The sequence below is a fragment of the Bos grunniens genome, chromosome 4 (genome assembly GCF_055505025.1).
Source record: "Bos grunniens cultivar Pamir isolate PY7600 chromosome 4, Bosgru_T2T1.0, whole genome shotgun sequence".
In the NCBI taxonomy this organism is placed as follows: domain Eukaryota; kingdom Metazoa; phylum Chordata; class Mammalia; order Artiodactyla; family Bovidae; genus Bos; species Bos grunniens.
Window position 1 is genome coordinate 110,409,456 of NC_141168.1, and position 23,595 is coordinate 110,433,050.

The 23,595-nt window shown below is 36.3% G+C and overlaps 1 protein-coding gene across 13 annotated transcripts in view; it reads left to right on the forward strand.

Annotated features, from left to right (window-relative positions):
* Window positions 1-22,515, forward strand: part of FAM133B (family with sequence similarity 133 member B) — a 28,987-nt gene extending 6,472 nt beyond the window's left edge. The window contains exons 2-11 of one of the 13 annotated variants that reach the window (XM_086397914.1): window positions 4,418-4,515; window positions 6,467-6,545; window positions 7,411-7,485; window positions 7,622-7,654; window positions 8,048-8,110; window positions 8,573-8,665; window positions 9,735-9,785; window positions 13,431-13,523; window positions 18,072-18,123; window positions 20,934-22,515. In XM_086397914.1, the coding sequence (XP_086254040.1) occupies window positions 4,418-4,515; window positions 6,467-6,545; window positions 7,411-7,485; window positions 7,622-7,654; window positions 8,048-8,110; window positions 8,573-8,665; window positions 9,735-9,785; window positions 13,431-13,523; window positions 18,072-18,123; window positions 20,934-20,962 (666 nt within the window). In that variant the 3' untranslated portion in view covers window positions 20,963-22,515. Of the gene's footprint in view, window positions 1-4,417; window positions 4,516-6,466; window positions 6,546-7,410; window positions 7,486-7,621; window positions 7,655-8,047; window positions 8,111-8,572; window positions 8,666-9,734; window positions 9,786-13,430; window positions 13,524-15,995; window positions 18,124-20,933 lie in introns of those variants that run through there. The other 12 variants (XM_086397909.1, XM_086397912.1, XM_086397921.1 and 9 more) reach the window with 12 other exon arrangements.
* Window positions 22,516-23,595: the final 1,080 nt, after the last annotated feature.

Sequence of the window (23,595 nt, forward strand, 5' to 3'; positions counted from 1 at the left end):
TTTACGGCCCATTTTAAACTCTAACAGGAAAATCCGCTCAAATTTGCTTTTTGTCTAACATCATTTCCATAGTCCAAAGTAAATATAAAATAAACAAGTAATAAGTCATTAGCAAAAAGCCGTAAAATGAGAAATGTGCATTAAAATTATGTATAACATGACCACATTTATTATGACTGTATTCCAATGTCAAATGGCGAATTTCAACAATGGAAAAACTGCAGTTACATTTGCACCAAGCTGGTATTTCATTTGGGGAATATAGTGTATTTGATGAATCTCAGGTTGATGGCTCTTTGGGTATTTTCAGTTTTTCCTCTTTTGGTGATATAGTTTTAACATCCGTGTATATATTTATAACTTTGAAAATAAAGTTTTTACAGTTTCAAACTTAAAATGGTTTATCATTAAGTACTGCTAAAATTATGACATGATACCTAAGAAGTAAGAAGGTGATAGATACTATACTCCGGTTTAAAGTGATGATCTTAGTTTGTACATTACACTTTTGATTGTTAAGATGGTCAGTGTCATTGGTTGGGCCAACAACTGCTCTGTTGTGGCCTTTGTTGGTTGTCATTTCCACATAAACTGATTAAAAATCTCAGTAGAGACAGTTGAATGACATTTGAGGGCATAACATTTGATATTAAAAATATGACTTTTATGCCTCAGTCTTCAACATTGCATTGACAGCCACATGTAGCCCCCATCCTGTAAATGTCTCTGACCTTAGGAACTCTGGCTGTAAGAAAATTATATTAAAGGTTTAACTGTTTTCATCTCAAGTAATTAGGCAGTATCCAGTTGAATGGAAATAATTCTCGGTATGTGTTGTTTATAATGGTTGTGTATTGTTTACTCTGCCAGAGAAATCTAGACGTATGTAACTTACATTTGTTATGAAGGTGGAAATTTTGTCATTTTTAAAGATTTTAAGTAAAATGCAATAGATGAAAGTCCCTTTTCACTTTTTTGTGGAATGTTAAGTACTAAGTTTCAGGCCTTAAAATCTTTGTGATAGTCATTTTCAACCAAAGTTCTTTTTATTTAAAGAGTAGAAAATGGAGAAGGAAATGGCAGCTCATTCCAGCATTCTTGCCTGGGAAATCCCATGGACAGAAGAGCCTGGCGGGCTACAGTCCATGGGGTTGTAAAGAGTCAGACATGACTTAGCAACTAAAGGACAGCAACAAGGATTTGGCAGTTTCTGTTATGAGTGCTGTAAGAAGCTAAATAGTTAAAAGCATAATTTGTGATAAAATAAAAAGTGAAAGAGTTTTTTAATAAATGTTTGTTGACTTGAATTAAGTTGGAAAACTTAATCATAGGATCAAGAAATTGAGACTGAATTAAAGACTAGATTTTGTATCTGTTCTAAAGTGAATTCTAATAAAACAGTGTCTGCTAGACACTGTCATTAACAAATATTTTGCTTTATTTTGTCTCAGTATGTTTTTGGGCAAAGTGTATAAAAATATGTATTTCTGCTCTAGTAAGTGTAGTTTACAGAGCATAATATCATCATAATTTTGTGGGTTTTTATTGTACAGAAATATATATAACATAAAGTTCACCTTTTTAACCATTTTTAAGGGTATAGTTCATTAGGTACATTGACGGTGTTATACAGCTATCACCACTGTCCATTTCCAGAAGTTTTTCATTATCTCAAACAAGAAGCTTTGTACCCATTCCACCACTCTCAGCCCCTGGTAAACTCCCTTTTTTGTCTCTGAGTTCACTTATTCTAGGTACCCCAAGTAAGTTGAATCATATAATATTTGTCCTTTGGTGTCTGCTTTATTTCACTTAGTATGCTTCCAAGGTTCATCTGTGTTGTAGCATGTATCAGAATTTCACTCTTTTCTGAGGCTGAATAATATTCCATTGTATGTACTGAATTGGCCAAAATGCTCATCTGGATTTTCCTGTAAGATGGTATGGAAAAACCCCCACAAACTTTTTGACCAACCCAATACGTGGTACATTTCGCTTATCCGTTCATCCATGGGTGGATGTGTGGACTGTTCCCACCTTTTGGCTGTTGTGAATAGCGCTTCTGTGAACATGGGTATACGTGTATCTGTTTGAGCCCCTCCTTTCAGTTCTTGGATCCTGAATCATATGGTAATTCTGTGTTTAACTTTTTGAGGAATCGTCAAACTTTTCCAAAACAGCCGCACCATTTTTTATTCTCACCTGCAGTGCTTAACGGTTCCAATTTCTTCACATCCTGGACGACACTTTTTATTTTCTGTTTTTGACAGTAGCCATTCAACTGGTGTGAGATGGTGTCTCGTTGTTTTGATTTGCATTTCCCTCATGACTAAAAACTCCAGGAGATAAGGGAAGGCAGAGGAGCTTGGCACGCGTGGTTTCAGGGAGTCGACAACAATGACAAGTAACAGCGAACATGTTTTCATGTGCATACTGGACATTTGTTTGTCTTCTTTGAAGAAATGTCTAAAGTCCTTTGCACATTTTTGAATGGGGTTTTGGGGTTTTTTGTTGAGTTGTAGGATTTATTCATTCTGCATATTAAACCTTGTCAGATATATGATTTGCAAGTATTTTCTTCCATTCTGTGGATTGTCTTTTCAGTCTTTTGATAGTATTCTTTGATGCACAAATGTTTTTAATTTTGCTGAACTCTTGTTTATTTTTTCTTTTGGTGCCTTGCATAATTTAATTTTTGATAGTTAACAATCTGTGTATAAAATTGCTATCAGGATGACACAGTATTTCCTGAGATAAAAGATAAAGTAGAATAAACAATGAACTTAGTGTTAGGTCTTCCATCTTTGAAACCAAGTTTCTTCATTTACCATTGAGGATAGTATTATTACCCTTAGAGCTTTATTGGGCTTTTGGAGAAAGTACTACAAAGCCACCTCAGAGTAAAAGAAGAGGTATCAATATTATTTTCATCAAATTTCTGGTGAAGATAACATTTTATGTGAAATAGTGGTATTACTTATCTCCCAAACCTCTGAGGCTTAATGTTGTGCAGTTGCTAAGTTGTGTCCAACTCTTTGCGACCCCATGAATTACAGCGCCCCAGGCTTCCCTGTCCTTTACTATCTCCCTGGCTTGCTTAAACTCATGTCCATTGAGTCAGTCATCCAGCCATCTCATCCTCAGTTGCCCCCTTCTCCTCTTGCCCTCAGTCTTTCCCAGAATCAGGGTCTTTTCTAATGAGTCAGTTCTTCACATCAGGTGGCCAAAATATTGGAGCTTCAGTTTCAGCACCAGTCCTTCCAATGAATATTCAGGACTGATTTCCTTTAGGATGGACTGATTGGATCCCCTTGCAGTCTAAGGGACCCTCAAGAGTCTTCTCCAACACCACAGTTCAAAAGCATCAATTCTTCGGCCCTCATCCTTCTTTATAGTCCAACTCTCACATCCATACGTGACTACTGGAAAAACCACAGCTTTGACTATATGGACTTTTGTGGGCAAAGTGATACCTCTGCTTTCTAATACACCATCTAGACTGGTCATAGCTGTTTTTCAAAGGAACAAGCATCTTTTTAATTTCATGGCTGCAGTCACCATCCACATTCATTTTGGAGACCAAGAAAATGAAATTTGTCACCAATGTTTGCATATTTCCTCCATCCATTTGCCATGAAGTGATGGGACCAGATGCCATGATCTTCATTTTCTGAATGTTGAGTTTTAAGACAGCTTTTTCTCTCTCCTCTTTCACCTTCATCAAGAGGCTCTTTAGTTCTTCTTTGCTTTCTGCTGTAAGGGTGGTGTCATTTGCATATCTGAGGTTACTGATATTTCTCCCAGCAGTCTTGATTCCATCCTGTGCTTCATCCAGCCCAGCGTTTCTCATGATATACTCTACATATAAGTTAAATAAGCAGGGTGACAGTATGCAGCCTTGACATTCTCCTTTCCCAATTTTGAACCAGTTGATTGTTCCATGTCCAGTTCTAACCGTTGCTTCTTGACCTGCATACAGGTTTCCCAGGAGGCAGGTAAAATCATCTGGTATTCCCATCTCTTTAAGAATTTTCCACAGTTTGTGGAATCTACACTTTGACTGTGACCTACACAGTCAAAGCCTTTAGCATAGTCAGTGAAGCAGAAGTAGATGTTTTTCTGGAATTCTCTAGTTTTTTTCTGTGATCCAGCAGATGTTGGCAATTTGATGTCCTATTCCTGTGCTTTTTCTAAATCCAGCTTGTACATCTGGAAGTTCTCGGGTCCACTGTTGACGCCTTGCTTGACAGATTTTGAGCATTATTTTGCTAGCGCGTGAAATGAGTGCAACTGTGTGGGAGGTTGAACTCAGTTCTTTGGCATAGTTTGACCTAGTATGCGTTTATAGTAAAGATTGCTTTATGAGTAAGAAAATGATTATTTTAATGGAGTTAATTTTTGTTTTTTTTTCCTCAAGGCCTATATGAACCCAATAGCAATGGCCAGATCAAGGGGTCCAATCCAGTCTTCAGGTCCAACGATCCAAGATTATTTGAATCGACCAAGGCCTACCTGGTATTTGTGAAACAATTTACCTATATAAATATATATAAGGTTTTCATAAATGTTTTAAAGGTCATTTTACAGCTTCTACTGATTGCCAAGCAGTTGCTGGATGCATCATTGTTTGAAGTAGTATTTAATATGTGCTTACTTTTGAACGTATAAAGCACATGCATGAATGTAAAGCAAGCATTTAGGAACCCACCACCTAGTACAGCTAAAGCTGAAGCACTGCCAGAGAATCTTGCATACCAAAAACATCCCTGGCTCCTAAAAGAGACCTTAACCTTGCAGTATTCCAAGCTATTTAAAATGGTAGGTTTGAACAATTTAACCTTTGAGGTGTAACCGTAAGTGTTGAGAAAGAAAATGTTAGGCCTTGTTTCTGGTTTTATCTGCTGGCTTTACAATGTGTTAGGATTTCACATTGTCTAAGTTGTGTGTTAAAGTTTGTTGTTTTGCATATCGTTGAGTGGCTCTGATCTTTGCTAAATAAAGCGTTGTAGCTCTAACATTATTATTTTTCAATATGTCTTATTATTAAATACCCATAGTCCTGAAGTGACATAAGAGAAGATTCAGAGCTGTTAGCTTTTTATTCCTTCTAAGGGCCCCCGAGAGCTGGGCAGCTAGAGTTGAAACTTGCGCTTACACACCACAAGGAATCCTTAAATAGGAAGTAAGCTGTGTCTGCCCCTTCCTCAGTGCCGTTGTTTATTGTTGCAGCATACAGGGAAATAAATTATTGCAAAACAAAGTGTATTTTATCTTTAAGATTGGGGAGAAGGGATGAGTACTTTTTTTTTTGAGAAGGGAAAGGGGAAGTGCCTGAGCTAGTGGATTACATATGTGGTCAGCCATTGCCAAGACAACCCTCAGGTTGGGTAATTGCTAGAAGGATTCACAGATAGTTGTGCTCATGGGCAAGATTTATCATAGTGGGAGGATACCAGGCACAGTCAGCAGAGGAGAAAGGCGCGTGGGGAGAAGTCCAGGGGAGATTGGGGCAGCTTCTAGCACTGCTTCTGCAGAGTCATACAGGATGCTGCCTTTAATTCCCCCAGCAATGAGTTGCGATAACACGTGTGAGATGTGGCCAGCTAGTGTGATTCAGTATGTCCAGCTTTTTTATTGGAGATTGATCAGCCTCTGCCTATCAGCTGCCAAAATTTCAGACTTCCAGAAGGAATGCAGATGTTCATATAAACTATCATGTGTGTATAGATAGGCATAGTGAGCACTCTTATCAGGGCACGGTGCCAAGATCTAAGTTCCCAGATACCAGCCAGGGCCACTCTTTCTTGTAAGCAGGTACATTATAAAGTGGGTGACTTAGTAGTAGACTATAGTAGTTCAGTCATACAGGCCTTAACTCACCCTAACACTGCAACTGCCAGCTTTGTGACCTTCCCTAAGCTGCAGCCTCTTTCTCTCCCATATAATGGGAGTAATAAAGCTACCTTTTCTCACGGGATTGTTGTGAGGATGAAAGGAAGATGTATTTAAAACAGTACCTGTTGGGAGCATGTGCGCTCACTTGCTGAGTCATTCCAACTCCCTGTGACCCCGTGGACTGTAGCCCACCAGGCTCCTCTGTCCGTGGGAGTCTCCATGCAGGAATACTGCAGTGGCTTACCATTTCCTCCAGGGCATCTTCCGAACCCAGGGATTGAACCTGTTTATATAAACTTATAGATATATAAATTTAAATAAATATAAATTTATATAAAATATTAGTTCTTATAAACCCATGTTCTGGTGAGGAATGATTATGTTATCTAATAGGATTTATTATGATAATTAATATACAGGGACATGAGCAAAGAAATTTTAAATGTAGCAACACTGGAGCTGGAATGGAGGCTTATTAGGATATTTAAAAATTATGAAATTTTTGTTGTTTGTCAGCAGCCATCTCTAATTTGAATTGCTTGAAAATTTATTGTACACTCTATTTTTTAAGGGAAGAACTGAAAGAACAACTAGAAAAGAAAAAGAAAGGCTCCAAGGCATTGGCTGAATTTGAAGAAAAAATGAATGAGGTTTGTAAATTGTGCCTTTAGAAAAAGAGACTAATCTTTTTTTTTTTTTTTTAATAAAAAATGAGATAATTTTTAATAAGCCAAGAGTTTGGGCCTAGCTCTTTAAGGGGGCTCTGTATTTTAGAAATGTTTTTGTTACATTGAATATGGTTTGTATTTAAATATTTGATGTCTTTAAAAAAGAGAAAAAACATTTTATGGTAATTTAAATCATCTTAAGTCTTCTAAATGTTAGGTTCTTCCCTTCTGTCCCCTAGTCCGCAGGCCCCCATCTTACCCTGAGATTTCCACAATGATGTTTGCTTGTTTTGATTACAAATCTACATGTAGTATTTCAGCCACAGTATAGATTAATTGAACTTTTATTGTCTGGAAAGAGAATTTAACCACCTTTCTTAAAAAGAAAAAACTTCTCAGTTTCAGTAATAACAACCTACTCCTCCTTTCAGTATACAGTGTGGAATTTCCACTTCATAATATCCTCTTGGAAAAGAGCTCGGTAGAGGCTCCTTTGGTGACAGGGAAGAGGATTCTTAAACCTGCAGCATCTTTTGACTGTAATTAGAGGCTGAGATGGAAGCCAGATAGTAGAGGATGGAAGGAAGGAAGTAGTTGTCTGTACATTTCGGTATAAAAGGAGAAGGGGGCAACAGGATAAGATGGTTGGATGGCATCACTGATGCAATGGACATGAGTTTGAGCAAACTCAGGGAGATAATAAAGGACAGGGGAGCCTGGCGTGCTGCAGTTCATGGGGTCGCAAAGAGTCGGTCACAACTTAGCGACTGAACAACAAAGGACAACAACATTTAGATATATTAGGAGGAGAGAGACGACTTCTGATGTGTTTACAATTTTTCTGCAGAACTGGAAGAAAGAACTAGAAAAACACAGGGAGAAATTGTTAAGTGGAAGTGAGAGCTCATCCAAAAAAAGACAGGTAGTGCCATTTTTATTTTATTGCTACTCTTAGTCTCAGAGTTGGGTTTACATAATACTGCTGTGTACTGCTGTTAATAGGTCCATTGGAAAACACTACCTTATTTAGATTTGTACTTGTATTTGTTTGCTTTTAGAGAAAGAAAAAAGAAAAGAAGAAATCTGGTAGGGTGAGCAAAAGTTTTCCATTTTTCTAAATGTTATAATCAAGAGCCTACAGAACAAAAAGTAGGAGTAATTGGTACAACCTGTATGCTAACTCTAGCTAAGTCAGAGTCTGGAGGTCCTTTGGTAGTTATGGGTGGGTTTGTTCTGTTAATGATAATAAAAGGAAGATGCTGACTTCGTGACTCCTTCACCACAATTAAAGAGGGAAAATTGACCACATCTTTTGTTACTTTGTGGGGGGATGGGGGGCAGGGGGTGAAATTTGACATTTAATATTTAAGTCATATGGCATCCGTTTCTCAGAAACTAGATTGATCTCATTAAGTATTTGAGAGACTTAGTAAAAGAAAAGTTCCTGCATCTCACAAGCTTTAATTGTTTTGTGCTTGGTCAAGTATTCATCTTCTTCTTCATCAAGCTCTGATTCTTCCAGCAGTTCTTCAGATTCTGAAGATGAGGTAATGTTTGCTGTCGTGATGAAATATGAAATACATGAAATAGCATCTCTGATATCTTTCATAACAAGGGGAAACCTATTATGAAGAATCTGTTGGAAATGTTTACTTCCAAGTTTTGATTGATTATCTCTGAGAGCACTGACATGAATAAATAACTAGATACTTAAATATTGGTAAATGTATTTTTTAGATTCCTAAATTTGTCTTGTTCATTTAAGAATGTTAGTAGAAGAAATGGATTTAAAAATCAGCAAGTCCATTTTAGCTAAGAATTACATGTGACTCAAATCACTTAACGTTTTTTAATTTTTAAAAAAGTGATGTATATTTTAAATATTTTTAAATAAAACATTTACAAGCTGATATTTTCATTAAGTTTTGTTCATTGATAAAGTTTTGATGTCAATTAAATGCAATGAATATATGCAACAAAACAAAGCAAATTATTTATGTTTCATGTAGGATAAGAGACAAGGAAAAAGGAAAAAGAAAAAGAAGAGTCGTTCACATAAATCTTCTGAAAGTTCCATGTCAGAAACTGAATCAGACAATAAGGTAAAACTATTTAAATGAGCAATGTTTTGTATAGCAGACATTTAATTAGATTTTTCTTTTAGTTCTTAAATAGTTCTCTCTTAAATAGAACTATCTTAAATAGTTCTCAGTGTTGAAATGATACTGTTTTTTGTACTTAGATGCTCTGTGCCACTTAATTGATGCACTTAATATTGTCCATAGGGCATTTAATTGTTCTCTAAATGCTCTGACATACAAGTCTCCATGTCTCAAAATTTTCATGGTAACTTTATGATAAACATGGCTGACATTGTTTTTCCCATCTTCATAAACCATTTATAGTTCAGATAAAAAGCATCTTGCTTCAATTCATACAAATAGTATTAGAATTGGAAGTTGAATCTGTCTTCTGATATCTGATCCAGTGTCCTTTTTATGGTACTATACCTCATCTGTCCTGTACTATCCAGAATTATCAGGTACAGTTAACTCTCAAACATTAGTGGTCATAAGAAATACATGCAGGTTGTAGTAAAAATGTAGATTTCTGGGCCCCATCTCCACAGTCTGATTTAGTGAGGCTGATTAGGATCAGAAGTCTACATTTTTAACAAATAGTCTCTGTGATTCTGACATGGTGTTTTACAGTTTGACAAGCACTGTCCTGGGGATCAAGGAGAACAAAACCACTAAATGGTTTTATAGCGGATATCTACTTGACCTACTGAGCTTTCTTCTGATAAAATTCCTGGTGTCTAGAAAGTACTCAGTAAATGGTAGTTTTGTTCTTAAAGCAGAAGAGCCAGTTTAATGATACTGATAGCTAACGTTTATTGGATGCCTGCTATGTATTAGGCCTAGTTCTAAGCACTTGACTTTTAACTCAGTCCTCTCAGCAACTCTATGAAGTAGATACTTGTTTATCCCATTTGATGGATAATGAAGGCTCAGAGAGGTTAATAGCTAGCTCAGAGGGTTTCAAAAGTAGAAATTCTTGCCTGGAAGTAAATTTCTTTCAATCATAATCACCTTTTTGATATTTTTGTTCATTATGGTATAATGCTCTATCTTTCACATGTAAAATTAATATACATATATATTTGTTTAGGATAGTTTAAAAAAAAAAAAGAAGTCAAAAGATGCAACTGAGAAAGAAAAGGTAATGTATATTTTATGTTGCCTTTTTTATATTTATATATATATATTTAATATTATTTATTCATTTTTAACTGCGCTGGGTCTTCATTGGTTTGTGTGGATTTTCTCTAGTTGCAGCGAGTGGAAGCTACTCTTTGTTGCACTGCATGGACTTCTCATTGCCGTTGCTTCACTTGTTATAGGCTCTCAGGCATGCGGGCTTCAGGAGTTGTGGTGCACAGGATCAGTAATTATAGTACATGGGCTTAGTTGCTCTGTGGCATGTGGAATGTTCCCGGACCAGGGATTGAACCCATGTCCCTCGCACTGACAGGTGTATTCTTCCCACTGAGCCACCAGGGAAATCCCTACATTGTTTTAATTTAAGATTCTTCATTTCCTTTAAGAATTGTTTCAAGCAATCAACAATAAAGCATTCCCTTTTTAACTTAAGAGATTTCTTTTGCTTATTGGGTTCATTATTGAAAGGAAAAGATCAGAAGAGTATTCCTGCAGAGAATTTGTGTAGATGTAATGTATTATCTCAAAATTGAAATAATGAAGTTTTAAACATTCCATTTGTTTCCTCACTTCATTTTAAAGAAGGTCCTTTTAATGAAAGAACATGGATTTCTCTTTCAAATTGAGTATACCATAGATAATTTTAAAAATGTTTTTTCTACTGTAAGTAGATGTTTTGTCTTCATTTATAGCTTATCTATGCTTAATGCTAAATTTATGCCTAAGTTTCTAATTTATAATTTCTAGTTTTTTGATTCCCTGGAGAGGAAATGGTAATCCACTCCGGTGTTCTTACCTGGGAAATCCCATAGACAGAGGAGGCTGGCAGGCTACAGTCCATGGTGTCACAAAGAGTCGAACACAACTTAGCAACTGAGCACATATGCAGTCTTTCTGATTATTAAAAATAAAAGCCTAAAGAAAGCATTGCTAATAAAAGAAAACTAAATACCAGTGTCACCAAGTTTTATTCAGTCTTTTTATATCATTCCAATGGACATGAAGTTGGGCAAATTCTGGGAGATGGCGAGGGACAGGGAGGCCTGGTGTGCTGCAGTTCATGGGGTTGCAAAGAGTCAGACACAACTTAGTGACTGAACAACAACAAAAATTGAGATGAAATTCACGTAATATGCTATGAACCATCTTTAAATTATAATTTGGTGATACTTTGTTTATGTACAATGCTGGGCATTGATCTGCTCTTTAGTTTCAAGACTTTTTCATAATTACATTAAAAATACCCATACTCATTAAGTACTCAATTTCTTTCTCTCTCCTCATCCTGTGTTAGCCTCCAGTCTGCTTATGTCTCTATGAATTTATGTGTTCTGGCTATATCATATAAAAGCAGTTATACTGTATATGACCTTTTGTGACTGGCTTCTTTCCCTTAGTCTATAATGTTTTCTTTTGGGTATATATGGAGAAGAGGTTTCTTTCTTTCTTTTTTTTTTTCCCAGTTTGCAAATAAATACACTAAAAAAGAAACCATATTGACAAAGTTGGTTTCGTTAATTCCAAGGATTCAAGCATTTAAAATTTATTAATATAACTCACCATATTAACTGGAGAAGGCATTGGCACCCCACTCCAGTACTCTTGCCTGGAGAATCCCATGGACGGAGGACCTGGCAGGCTGCAGTCCATGGGGTCGCTAAGAGTCGTTCACGACTGAGCGACTTCTCTTTCACTTTTCGCTTTCATGCATTGGAGAAGGAAATGGCAACCCACTCCAGTGTTCTTGCCTGGAGAATCCCAGGGACGGGGAAGCCTGGTGGGCTGCTGTCTGTGGGGTTGCACAGAGTTGGACACGACTGAAGTGACTTAGCAGCAGCAGCCATATTAACTGCTCAAAGGAAGGAAACTGTGATTATTTTCATAGTTCCAATAGGGTGTGATATAATTTCAACAGAAATTCCTGATTTTCAAAACCATTACAAAATAATAAGCGGTTATTTTCCCGTGTTTAAAAAAAATGTAAAACTGAAAACTGGCAGTTTACAAACATGAAATAACTAATAAAACATCTGCAGTATGATTTTGAAGTACTTCAAAATATGCAAAATAAAGAGCAATACATACACATATAATAAATAACACATATACGTACCCAGCAGAATTAACAAATGGTTTAAATTTTGTCATGTCTTGTTTTATTGGCAGAAGTCTCTGTCACATTCTCCTTCACTATAGGCAGCTGTTTTTGAAATTACTGTGTATCCTTCCCATCCACCTTTATGTAAGTGTGTGTTCACACATATTTTCAAAATGGTATCATTGTGTTTTCTTCTGAAACTTCCTTTTTTTCACACAACATTGCTGTTGACATTTATCCTTCTTGATACTCTCAAGTTTGTTTCTTCTGCTTCTAATATTCCATTATTTTAATGCACCACAATTTGTATTTCCATTCTTTTTCACAATTTTGAGGATTGTAGGAAAGGGAGACAATCATTTGGATGAAGGCTACTTTGGTTTTTGATTTAGTCTTTATTGTTAGATAAAGATTTTGCCCTCACATACCCTTTACTCTGTTTCAACTTTAATAGCAAAAACCTATATGACTGCCCTCCAGAAGGAGATGGGTTAAGTAGATTGTGGGATATACTCTAAGTGATACGTATTTTCAATGTATATCAAAAGTGGCCACAAATGATGGTGTATTTGGCATGGAAAGATACTGTTGGGTGAGAAGAGTGGGTTACATAAACAGGTATTTATGTACAGGCATACATACACACATAGATGTTTTCCAAAATCCCTGTTGTGGGATTTGGGTGAATTTTCTTATAATGAATTATTTCTACCAAAATAATAAAGCTGTTTACAGAAACAAATCACATGTAATCTAACGTGTATCATCACTTTTAGTTTATTTTCTTGTTTACATCTTCAAAATTGGGTTCATGCTATAGAAAAAATGGTCATTTTTTTCTGTGTAAGATTAGGTGGTAAGCATTTTTTCCTTAATGTGGTTTTGTTTTTGTTATGAACTACTTCATACATACAAAGTATATAGAAAATATAAAATGACAACTGGCATATCCAGAATGCAGCTTGAATACATCTTCATGTTTTGTCGTTTTGCTTCAGATGTTTTCAGAGTACTTCTCCCTTCTCCCAGTCTTATTCTCCTTTTCTTCCCCCGAGTTATACATTTTCTCATCATGAAATGCTTAGGGATTAAGTTTGGGTTTTTTGTTTTGTTTTGTTTTTTAATGTGAATTTAACACTTTAAATGCATTAAAATGCAGTGATCTTTTTAGATTCTTTTCTATAGCACTAGGCCTGTCTGATCCAACCCTGGATTGAAACAAAAGAGTTAGAATGCAGAGGACCCAAATCTTATACTATGTTTTCATTAACTCTTTAAGATTCTATCATGTTTAATTAGAGAAAATAAAGAGGATATTACATCTAAGTCGATGTATAGTTATTTCTTTTCAAGTTACTTAATAAAAGTAACTTTTATTGAAATTAGAAACTGATTCCTGATAATTGTCACCAATTTTAGACAGTTCTAAAATGAAAATGGGTAGTTTTTGTGATAATAGGAAAAATTTTTAAGTAGAACTTCGAAACGTAAAATTCTTGCGGCATACTATTACATCTGAGTCAGCATACATGCATTTATTTTTCATAGGACATTAAAGGGCTCAGCAAAAAAAGAAAGATGTATCCAGAAGATAAACCATTATCCTCTGAGTCAGAGTCAGAATCAGAGTATACTGAGGAGGTAAGTATATAATTAAATCCATTTTCTTTACCTTAAAATATCTAGTTATTTGACTTAATAAATGTGAATTATTAAAAAATAATTTTTCATAAGTATTTGACTCACTTTTCTAACATGTTAAAGAAATGCCATTTAAGAAGAAATTCTGTATTTTTACAGAAGATAGAAATACAATTTTTATTTTGATAATTATATTCCCACATACCTTTCCAATCTGAGAACTTTTATTTTTACTCTACTAATATTTTCTTTAAATTTTACTACCATTTTGATGACATGAAAAATACTGTATAGTATGTAGCACATTAAAACCCAGCATTCCCTTGTTTTGGTTTTGAGCTGCTCTTTAGGAAGCAGAAAGATTATAAGGTAAAGCAGAAATGTTGACAGGACCTCAGTTTTCCTGTCCATAAAATGAGGGACTACGATTAGGTAATCTAGACCATCCTTTTCAGCTATAATATCCATATCTTAGATTTTGTACTCTATTGGAGTTAGAGTCCTTTCTTGGTTCATTTTAGGTTTCTAAGTTATCATCTTTGATGTAGTCCTCTGCTTAGACTTGCATTCCTCATTTGAAAAATAAAACCTGTAGCAATTTTATAGCAATTTATGTAGCAATATTTCACACTGTTCGTTTAATGAAATTTGTAGGTAGTATAGCTTACCTGTACACATTTTTATATTATTGATAGTATCCCTTAAAGAAATAAAAATGAATAGAAAAAATAATATATAATTTTATAAAATTTTATTTCGGTATATAAGTATTTGAGCATAATAACACTAGAAGACTTAAAATATTGAGCTGCAGCAAAATTCAGGCTATAGCAGGCAAATTGACCTACGCCCTTAAAAAGCCATACAATAGCATTGTCGTCGGTGACATTTTCGAAAATGGTAGATAATTCCCAGTAAACCTCCGAATGAAACAAAATACAGTCTTCCCTCCATTTACATGATATCGCTCTTGTAGGACATTTACTATCCTGTCATTCTTCCCTGTCTGCAGGGAGTTGGTTCCAGGACCCCAGTGGATATAAAAATCCACAGGTGTTGTCTCTTACATAAAATGGCATAGTAAATACTTGTGTATAACCTATGCACATCCTCCCATATACTTTTAAGTTATCTGTAGAGTACACATAATACCTGCTGCTGCTGCTAAGTCACTTCATTCGTGTCCGACTCTCTGCGACCCCATAGAGGGCAGCCCACCAGGCTCCCCCGTCCCTGGAATTCTCCAGGCAAGAACACTGGAGTGGGTTGCCATTTCCTTCTCCAGTGCATGAAAGTGAAAAGGGAAAGTGAAGTTGTTCAGTCGTGTCTGACTCTTGGCAACCCCATGGTCTGCAGCCCACCAGGCCCCTCCGTCCATGGGATTTTCCAGGCAAGAGTACTGGAGTGGGGTGCCATTGCCTTCTCCGACATATAATTACCTAATACAATGTAAATGCTGTATAAATAGTTGCTGGCATGTGGCCAATTCAAGTTTTGCTTTTTGAAACTTTCTGCCATTTTTTTTTCCCAAAAAAAAAAAAAATTGTTTACTTCTGGCTGTGCTGAATCTTTGTTGCTGGGTGGGCTTTTCTCTCCTTGCAGTGAGCAGAGGATATTCTCTAGTTGCTACATGCAAGCTTCTCACTGCAGCAGCTTCTCCTGTGGAGCATGGGCCCTAGGGTGCGAGGGCTTCAGTAGTTGTGGCACGTGAGCTCAGTAGTTGGGGCTCCCGGGCCCTAGAGCATAGGCTCAGGAGATGTGACACATGGGCACAGTTGATCCGCGGCATGTGGGATCTTCCCCGATGCAGGGATTGAACCCTCATCTCTGGTATTGCAGGTGGATTCTTTACCACTGAGCCACCAGGGAATCCCCTTCCCAAATATTTTTGATCTGTGGTTGATTGAATCCATGGGTGCTGGACCCGTGAATATGGAGGGCCAACTGTATGTTAAAACCCAGTACAAAATACTTGTGTTCATATTTTAATAAACTTGTTCAGTCACTCAGTCATGTCCCACTCTGCGACCCCATGGACTGCAGCACACCAATCTTCCTTCACTATCTCCTGAAGTTTGCTCATGCTCTTGTCCGTTGAGTCAATGATGACATCCAACCATTTCATCCTCTGTCATCCCCTTTGCTCCTGCCCTCAATCTTCCCGAGCATCAGGATCTTTTCCAATGAGTTGGCTCTCCACATCAGGTGGCCAAATTCAGCTTCAGCATCAGTCCTTCAATGAATACTCAGGGTTGATTTCCTTGTGGATTGACTAGTTTGATCTTCTTGCTGTCCAAGGAACTCTCAAAAGTCTTCTCCAGCACCACAGTTTGAAAGCATCAATTCTTAGGCGCTCAGCCTTCATTATGGTCCAACTCACATCCATATATATGACTACTGGAAAAACCATAGCTTTGACTATATGGACCTTGTTGGCAAAGTAATGTCTCTGCTTTTTAACACGCTGTCTAGGTGTGTCGTTGCTTTCCTTCCGAGGGGCAAGCATCTTTTAATCTTGTGGTTGCGGTCACCATTTTTCCCCATGTATTTGCCATGAAGTAATGAGACTGGAGGCCATGGCTTTAGTTCTTTGAATGGTGAGTTTTAAGCCAGCTTTTTCACTCTCTTCTTTCACTGTCATCAAGAGGCTCTTTAGTTCCTCTTTGCTTTTTGCCATTAGGGTGGTGTTATCTGCACATGAGGTTATTGATACTTCTCTCAGCAATATTGATTTCAGCTTGTGATTCATCCAGCCTGGCATTTCAAGCATGATGTACTCTGCATATAAGTTAAATAAATAGGGTGACAGTGTACATACACTCTTAACGTACTCCTTTCCCAATTTTGAACCAGTTCGTTGTTTGATGTTCGGTTCTAACCGTTGCTTCTTGACCTGCATACAGGTTTCTCAGCAATACCAGGTCTGGTATTGCTGTCTCTTAGAATTTTGCACAGTTTGCTGTGATCTGCACAGTCAAAGGCTTTAGTGTAGTCAATGAAGCAGAAGCAGATTTTTTTCTGGAATTCCCTTTCTTTTTCTGTGTTCCGGTGGATGTTGGCAATTTGATATGTGGTTCCTCTGCCTTTTCTAAATCCAGCTTGTCTATCTGGAAGTTCTCTGTTCACATACTACTGAAGCCTAGCTTGAAGGATTTTGAGCATAACCCTACTAGCATGTGAAATAAGCACAATTTTGCGGTAGTTTGAGCATTCTTTGGCATTGCCCTCTTTGGGATTGGAATGAAAACTGACCTTTTCCAGTCCCAAAGCTGCTGCTGAGTTTTCCAAATTTGTTGGCATATTGAGTGCAGAACTTAAACAACAATATCTTTTAGGATTTTTTACTTTTTATAATTGGGTCCATTATATGAATGTCAAGCAAGCTATTATAAATTTATGTCAGGGCTATCCTATTGCATGACAGCCCGCCCCTGTATTAACCTGGCCCTCCCCACTCAGTCATTGTGATGACAAGAATACCACCAGAAACAATATTTTTATTTTCTAAGTGTTTTCACGAGAGAACTTCCACCCCTGTTGAAAGCTAATAGTCTCTCATGTTTATTTGTTCTATTCCTTTAGTCTGTTTTAGTTTGTTTGTTCTATTGTTAGTTACTTTTCATATATTTGACATATAGTAACCTAGCAGATAAACCAAACAATTCAACATTTTGGCAATTTCTGCCCTTCAGTATTATAATATGTGTATTAATTATGTATTTCTTAATATAAAATGTTATACTTGGATTTAACATTAATACACATCAGCTTTAGCACCTTGAATATAATGTAAATCCAGTGTATCACACTTTAAAATATTTAAATAAAACATTATTGGGTTAATAATTGTTACTTAAAAAGATTTTAATCTGTTCATTGATACCAAGTATACTATATACATTTTTTTATACATGTATATACACATATAAAGCTACTATTTATTACGAACACCATAGGTAAGAAAAACACCTACCATATTCCAGCCTGCTGCCTTGAGGGTGGTTTTTACCTACATTTCACCAAGAGGCTACAATGAGAGTAATACATAGCAGAAGTAGGATTCAGAGCTTAGTCTGTTTTCTTTCAGCTCAAATTTTTTATCTGCTGTACCTCTACTGCTGTTTTTAGGTGCTGAAAGAGTGGCTCAGTGGTAAAGAATCTGTCTGCAATGCTGGAGACCCAGGTTCAATTCCTGGGTTAGGAAGATCCCCTGGAGAAGGGAATGGCAACCCACTCCAGTATTCTTGCTTGGAGAATCCCATGGACAGAGGTGCCTGGTGAACTACAGTCCATGGGGTCGCAAAGAATCAAACACAACTGAGCGACTAACCCTTTCACTTTCCTTGAAAGGTTTTTCATTGAATCCTCCCTGTGATTTAACATAGGTTTAAGGAACAACAAAGCAACTTAAAATGTTATTTCATTGTCAAAAAAATGTTTTTTACGTAAAAATTCTAAAAATGCAAGTTATATTAGTGAATGAAAAAAAAATGCCTTGGGTATAAGTTACATATTTAACTTTGCTCCACAAAAATTGTAATTCTGTAGGTACGAGCAAAAAAGAAGAAAAGCAGTGAAGAACGAGAAAAAACAACAGCAAGTATCACTTATGTTTTTACGTGATAACAGTATAGCTGTTTTGTTTAATATAAACCTCATGATAAAGCGTGATTGCATTTACTAGAACTAAATATTTATTGAGAAAGGTGTGGTGTTCAGCAGCTTCACTTAATGAGTTGGAGAAAGTTAAATTCGCTTAGAATAAAAGGAAGCATATCCTGGTAGCATTTCAGTATTTCACTGTTAAAACTGTAAGCTTAAACTTTTGTTTGACTTCCTTAAACAAACGATACTAGGAAACATGAAACTAAAGTATGGTGATTCCCTCCATCTTCGAGAGTAGTTATTCCCAGAGCTACCAAACCTGATACTAACAGAAAAAAGCTCCTGAAGCACAAGCTTCAGTGCAAAATAAGCAGGAATGTGACATCATAAATGATTCATAAATAAAGATAACTCTTGTCATTTCTAAAGCCAGCTCTACTGCTGTGCAGGTTGAGAAGGTGGAAGAAGAGAATAAGGAAAACAGACTTGGTATCCAGTGAGAAGCAAACCAGCCTAGAGAAAGTGTATAACAAATTACCAAAGAGAAATGGAGGTCATACCACCAGACTAATTTAGGAGCACTCACATAAGTACGGGCTGTGGCCTTTGAAGGCATTTTCTTAGGGAGAAGTAAAAGAAACATGAACAGCATCATTTGTAGGTTTGAAAGTAACTACCCTCTCCTCAAAATGTCTTTAGCTCTTAAAATGAAAGTCCTCTGGAAAGAAGGTTCACCTGATAATGTATGATTCATAACGTTTTATATGCTCCGAGATCAAGGAAACATTTAAGAGACTTTTTTCCTGAGTGGGAAAATAATTTGGGTAAAGACTGCTTTCATCTTTGGTTAGATTATTAAGACATAAAGTTAATTAATTTGGGGTAATTGTAATTTGTATTGCATACTTCACTGTTTGATACATTTAGTTCATGTATTTATTAAGCTTCTCTATGCAGGCACGGTTCTGTCTTGGTATAGCTGTTATAATGAAGTTCAAGATAGATAAGAGGGTGATAAATGAGAGGCTGAGGGAGGGAAGGCCTCTTTAAGAAGTAAAAATTCAGCTGAAATCTGATTCACAAAAAAGAGCCAACCAGTAGATGAAAGGAAGACTGTCCAAGACAAAGAGAAGAGCTCAGGACCTGTGGTGGGAGTGAGCTTGGTACACTGGAAGAAATGAAAAAAAGTAGGCTTGGCTCCTCCATGGAGGACAAAGAGGAAGAGTGCGCGGTGAGGTTGGAAAGGAAGCCGAGGCCCTGAGACAGAGCACACCGGGCTTTTATCAAAGCAAACAGGTGGCCTGAGTCAACCTCACCTTTGTAAAATGGAGGCGATGAGTAGACATAAACGAGAAATGCTGTTATCTGTATTGCAGTGGTAGTGGTGGAGATGGCCCGGCCTGGTAGATTTGAGGTATGTTTTGGGCTTAGGTGGTAGGACTTGCTTGGTGCCTCAGGGGTGGAGAGTGGAGTTAAAAGAGTAGAGTCAAAGAAGCTTAGATTGTTTGGCTTAACTAAAATGACGAATTAATTAATGGTGCCATTTACTAAAATGGTTGAGAAAGAATCTTGAGAGAAAAATTAGGCATTTTTAATGGTAGTTTTAAATATGTGTGGTAGAGCTATTAATGAGGCGCTTGCAGTCTTCAGAGCCTAGGACTGGATATAAAGATTGGTTTGTAAGTGGTATTTAAAGCCTGTGACTGGGAAAGCATGTGGAAAAGAAGGAAGCCCACAAAGGTTGAGCAGAGGAGGAACCAGCAAAGGAACTGAGGTCTTTGTGATAGAAGAAAAGCAGCAATGAGGTGTCCTGGAAGCCAAGAAGAAAAGTGTTTTTAGGAACAGAGTGGCCAACAGTCCTTTTATGAAAAAGTAATCTGTACCCAAAACTTACCTTCAGAAGTCCAAATACAAGATTTGGACTCTGTAACAGTCCTTGTATACTTGGACTTGTAATGAGAAGAACAATGGAAGTTGTTTTAAGAGCCACAAAGTAGGTAAAAGGCCTTATTGGGAGCAAGGGGTGGAAAGTTCTCCTAGATTAGGAGATGGACTGGAAGCTTTGCTTTTGCCACCTCTGTGTGCTTCTTCCCTTTTTACTTTCTTCTGCTGAATATCAGCACTAGTGTATTACTTGATACCCCATTTCCACATACCTGTTTCTAAAAGGTCTGCCTTTCTCTTTAACATCAGAAAGTCAGGGTGTAGCAAAGTTTTAGCCTCCTTTGTCTAGTCACAATATGACTACTTTTACAATGGCCTTTTCCTCTAAAAATCAAGTGCTAAATAGACTTTTCAACTTTGCATCAGTATTTTGTACCAGTTAGTTGTTAAGTTAATGAAGTAGTCCTACCAGCCTAAGCAGTACATAATATCTGTTCCTTTTTACTTAAAAATAGGTTTAGTGTATTTTTCCTTTGAATGCTACCATTTTACAATTGTTTTACTGCGATGTGACATTTCCTTTGCAGTAACTATAATTATTACAGCTTTAAAAATTAGATAACAGAAAGTATAGCAGTTGACACCATAATTCAATTGAATTTATTTCCTATAGGAAATGTTGTTAGAAGCTACATTAATGTGCTACTGACATAGAGTTTTTCCTTATCCTTTGAAAATTGACAAGTACTTTCTTTCCTCTCAATACAGTATTATTGAGACTTTTTGAGAAATGTTTTGAGTAACTTACTTGTTTGTGTGGATTGTTTGAAATGACTGCGTAGTAACTTAGTATCATAGTGAAGTTGTTTTTAATTTGCAGGTTTTCATGTAGCTATATCTAACACGGAACTATCTTTTCAGGAAAAAACAAAAAAGAAAAAGAAGCATAAGAAACACAGTAAGAAGAAGAAAAAGAAGGCTGCTAGTTCAAGTCCTGACTCACCATAACATTAAGAAGAAGCAGGATTCACTTATAAAGAAAGTGCAATGTCTAAGGAAATTTCAACTGTGAAAATTATGACATATTTACTAAAATGCATGAATTATCTTGTTTTTAAATTATTCCTGGACTGTCAGTAGCCACTCAGATGCCACTGTGTGAAGGGCCATAACTGTTGCCTGCTGCTTGAACATCTGTTTTTTTCCCTCTTCCAGTAACTCTGGGAGGTAATACACTGCAGTCATACTAGTGGTTTAAGATATTTGGGAATAAAGTTAATATTTTGACTAGAAACATCTAATGATAAATCAACAAAAACTGAATCTGTTACACATCATTAAGATGTAATCAGAGATGACCAGATGACTCTAGTTAACCTTTTTTGAAGTAGGGATTACGTTGATATTTCAAAATCCTTACTCTTGTAGATAAGTGTATTTTAAATTTTTCCCCTTTTTATTTACCTGGGGAAGGAGCTTTTAGGGGTGGGGGGTGGTTTGCTATCACTTTAGCTAGCAGAATAGCGTGCCTTTATCCTCACACATCTTATTTTTGTGGACACAGTAGCCATGCTTCATGGGGAGGTCAGAGCCAGGTATGGCAGTCTTGCCCTTTACTGAGCTTAGTCACATCCTTGGACTCTGTCCCATGCTACTTTGAGTGAACCAGAGAAATAGCCTTTTGCAGCATGAGAATGCCCCAAAAGCTCTGGGATTTACCTCCACTTCGATAATACTGAATGTTTTTTAGCATTAGAATGTGTTATAACATTTGAACTAATTTTGACTACACTTTGGCTTTGAAAAGAAATCATTTCAGATAGACACTGGTACTTTTTGAACTTGATAGCTAAAGATTCTAAAATGCATGTTTTATACTGTTAAGTTTTCACCAGTCAGGAAAATTTTATGTAACCAGTGATAGTTCTTTTATTTTTTGTATGAATTTTGTTTAGGCTGTAATGTTTAGCTTTTTATTAACTTCTTATTCTTGCTATCTTAAATTCCTTACTGTGTTTAACAGCATACTTGCCAAGCTATTTAGCATGTAAAAAGCAGGTTTTTGATTTTTTTTTTTTTTAACAGCTTCATATTGAAGCTGAGACTTACCATTAATAAGTTGAGTGGCAGGCCTGGTATGCTGTGTCTTGTTACATAAAACTCTTGCCAGAATCTTAGTAAATATAACGTTTTAAAAGTTTGTCTTTGTATATTCACAACAGATTATGACAAGTTAAATTTAAGTGAGAATTACATTATTGCTTTTCCTGTGTCACATTTTACTAAGATTTTGTGCCTCATATCTCCTGCTGAACTGTTTACTAGTAATGTTAAAGAGAATTGAAAATCATTTTCACTTTACATTTTTATATAATCAGGTAACATGAAATATAATTTGATGTACAATTTTGCCTGTTACAGAGGGTGTGCTAATTATAGTGGCATATGCACAAAACATTTTGGCATGACAAGAAGCTGAATAAATAGCTATTTTACTTAAAAATAGCTGTGTTCTTATCAGCTCCCTTTGAGTCACAAGTTATAAACATTAAGAAACACTATTAAGTATGAAGTGGTAGATGGATAAGACATATCCCCAGATTTTTAGCAAATTTCCCTAAATTTTATGCTTGAATTTTCATAATCTTTCCTTTTTAAAGAAATCTACAAGGTTTAAGTACACAGCAAATTGGGGAGACATTTTTTATCCTAAAAGAAGTTTCTCAGAATTGTTCATGGAGTGCTAAAGGATAGGACAAATGTATCAAGTTACTTGTTGATCAGATTTGCTTTGAACATAAAAGTATACCTTTACAGACTGGTCCAGTATAGGATGATTACGTACCACTAAAAGCAGCAGTTCATTTTATTAGACTGGAGGAGAAGGTGATTTGGCAAAAATTGTATTCTTTCCAAGTTGTGCTGACTGTCTAGGAAACTACTTTTTCATTGGTCTTCTTGTGGTAGCCTTAACAGTCTTCTAAAAGGTATACAAGAAAATTTGAACAGGTGATATTATGTGCAAGTTAATAATATCTCTTTCTCCCTCCACCAAACTCATTTTTCTTAAATAATTATATACTAATTTTATAAACATAAAACATGTTATTTGGATACTGATGCCAAGGTAACTGCAACAAAATTGATAAGTGTCTGGGCTGAGAAATTGAATTTATACCTGGTGCTACCTTTTTCTGATTGTTTTGAATTCCTTTGGTTGCTCTTAGTATATTTAGGTATTTAAAATACCCTCAGATTATTCTGTATTTATTTTATCCAGAGTATGGATTCATATTCCTCCAGTCAAGATGTGCTAAGAGCCTAATTTTCTTTTAATTTCATGGAGAACAATTGACTAGCCACTAAGAACAGTTATTAAAACTTGCCAGTTTTCAACTAAAAATCAGTGAACATTTGGCATTTCCTTAAGAAAAGTTTTGTGAGTTTTGCTTTTTTCCCAGTTGTATTTGCCTAATTTGTTTTTATATGTTATTTAAAATTTAGTAAGAATACATTGTTCTAGATTCTGAAAGTCATTTTAGTACTTTTTTTTCCTTGCCTTACCACAGTGAAGACCAGCAGA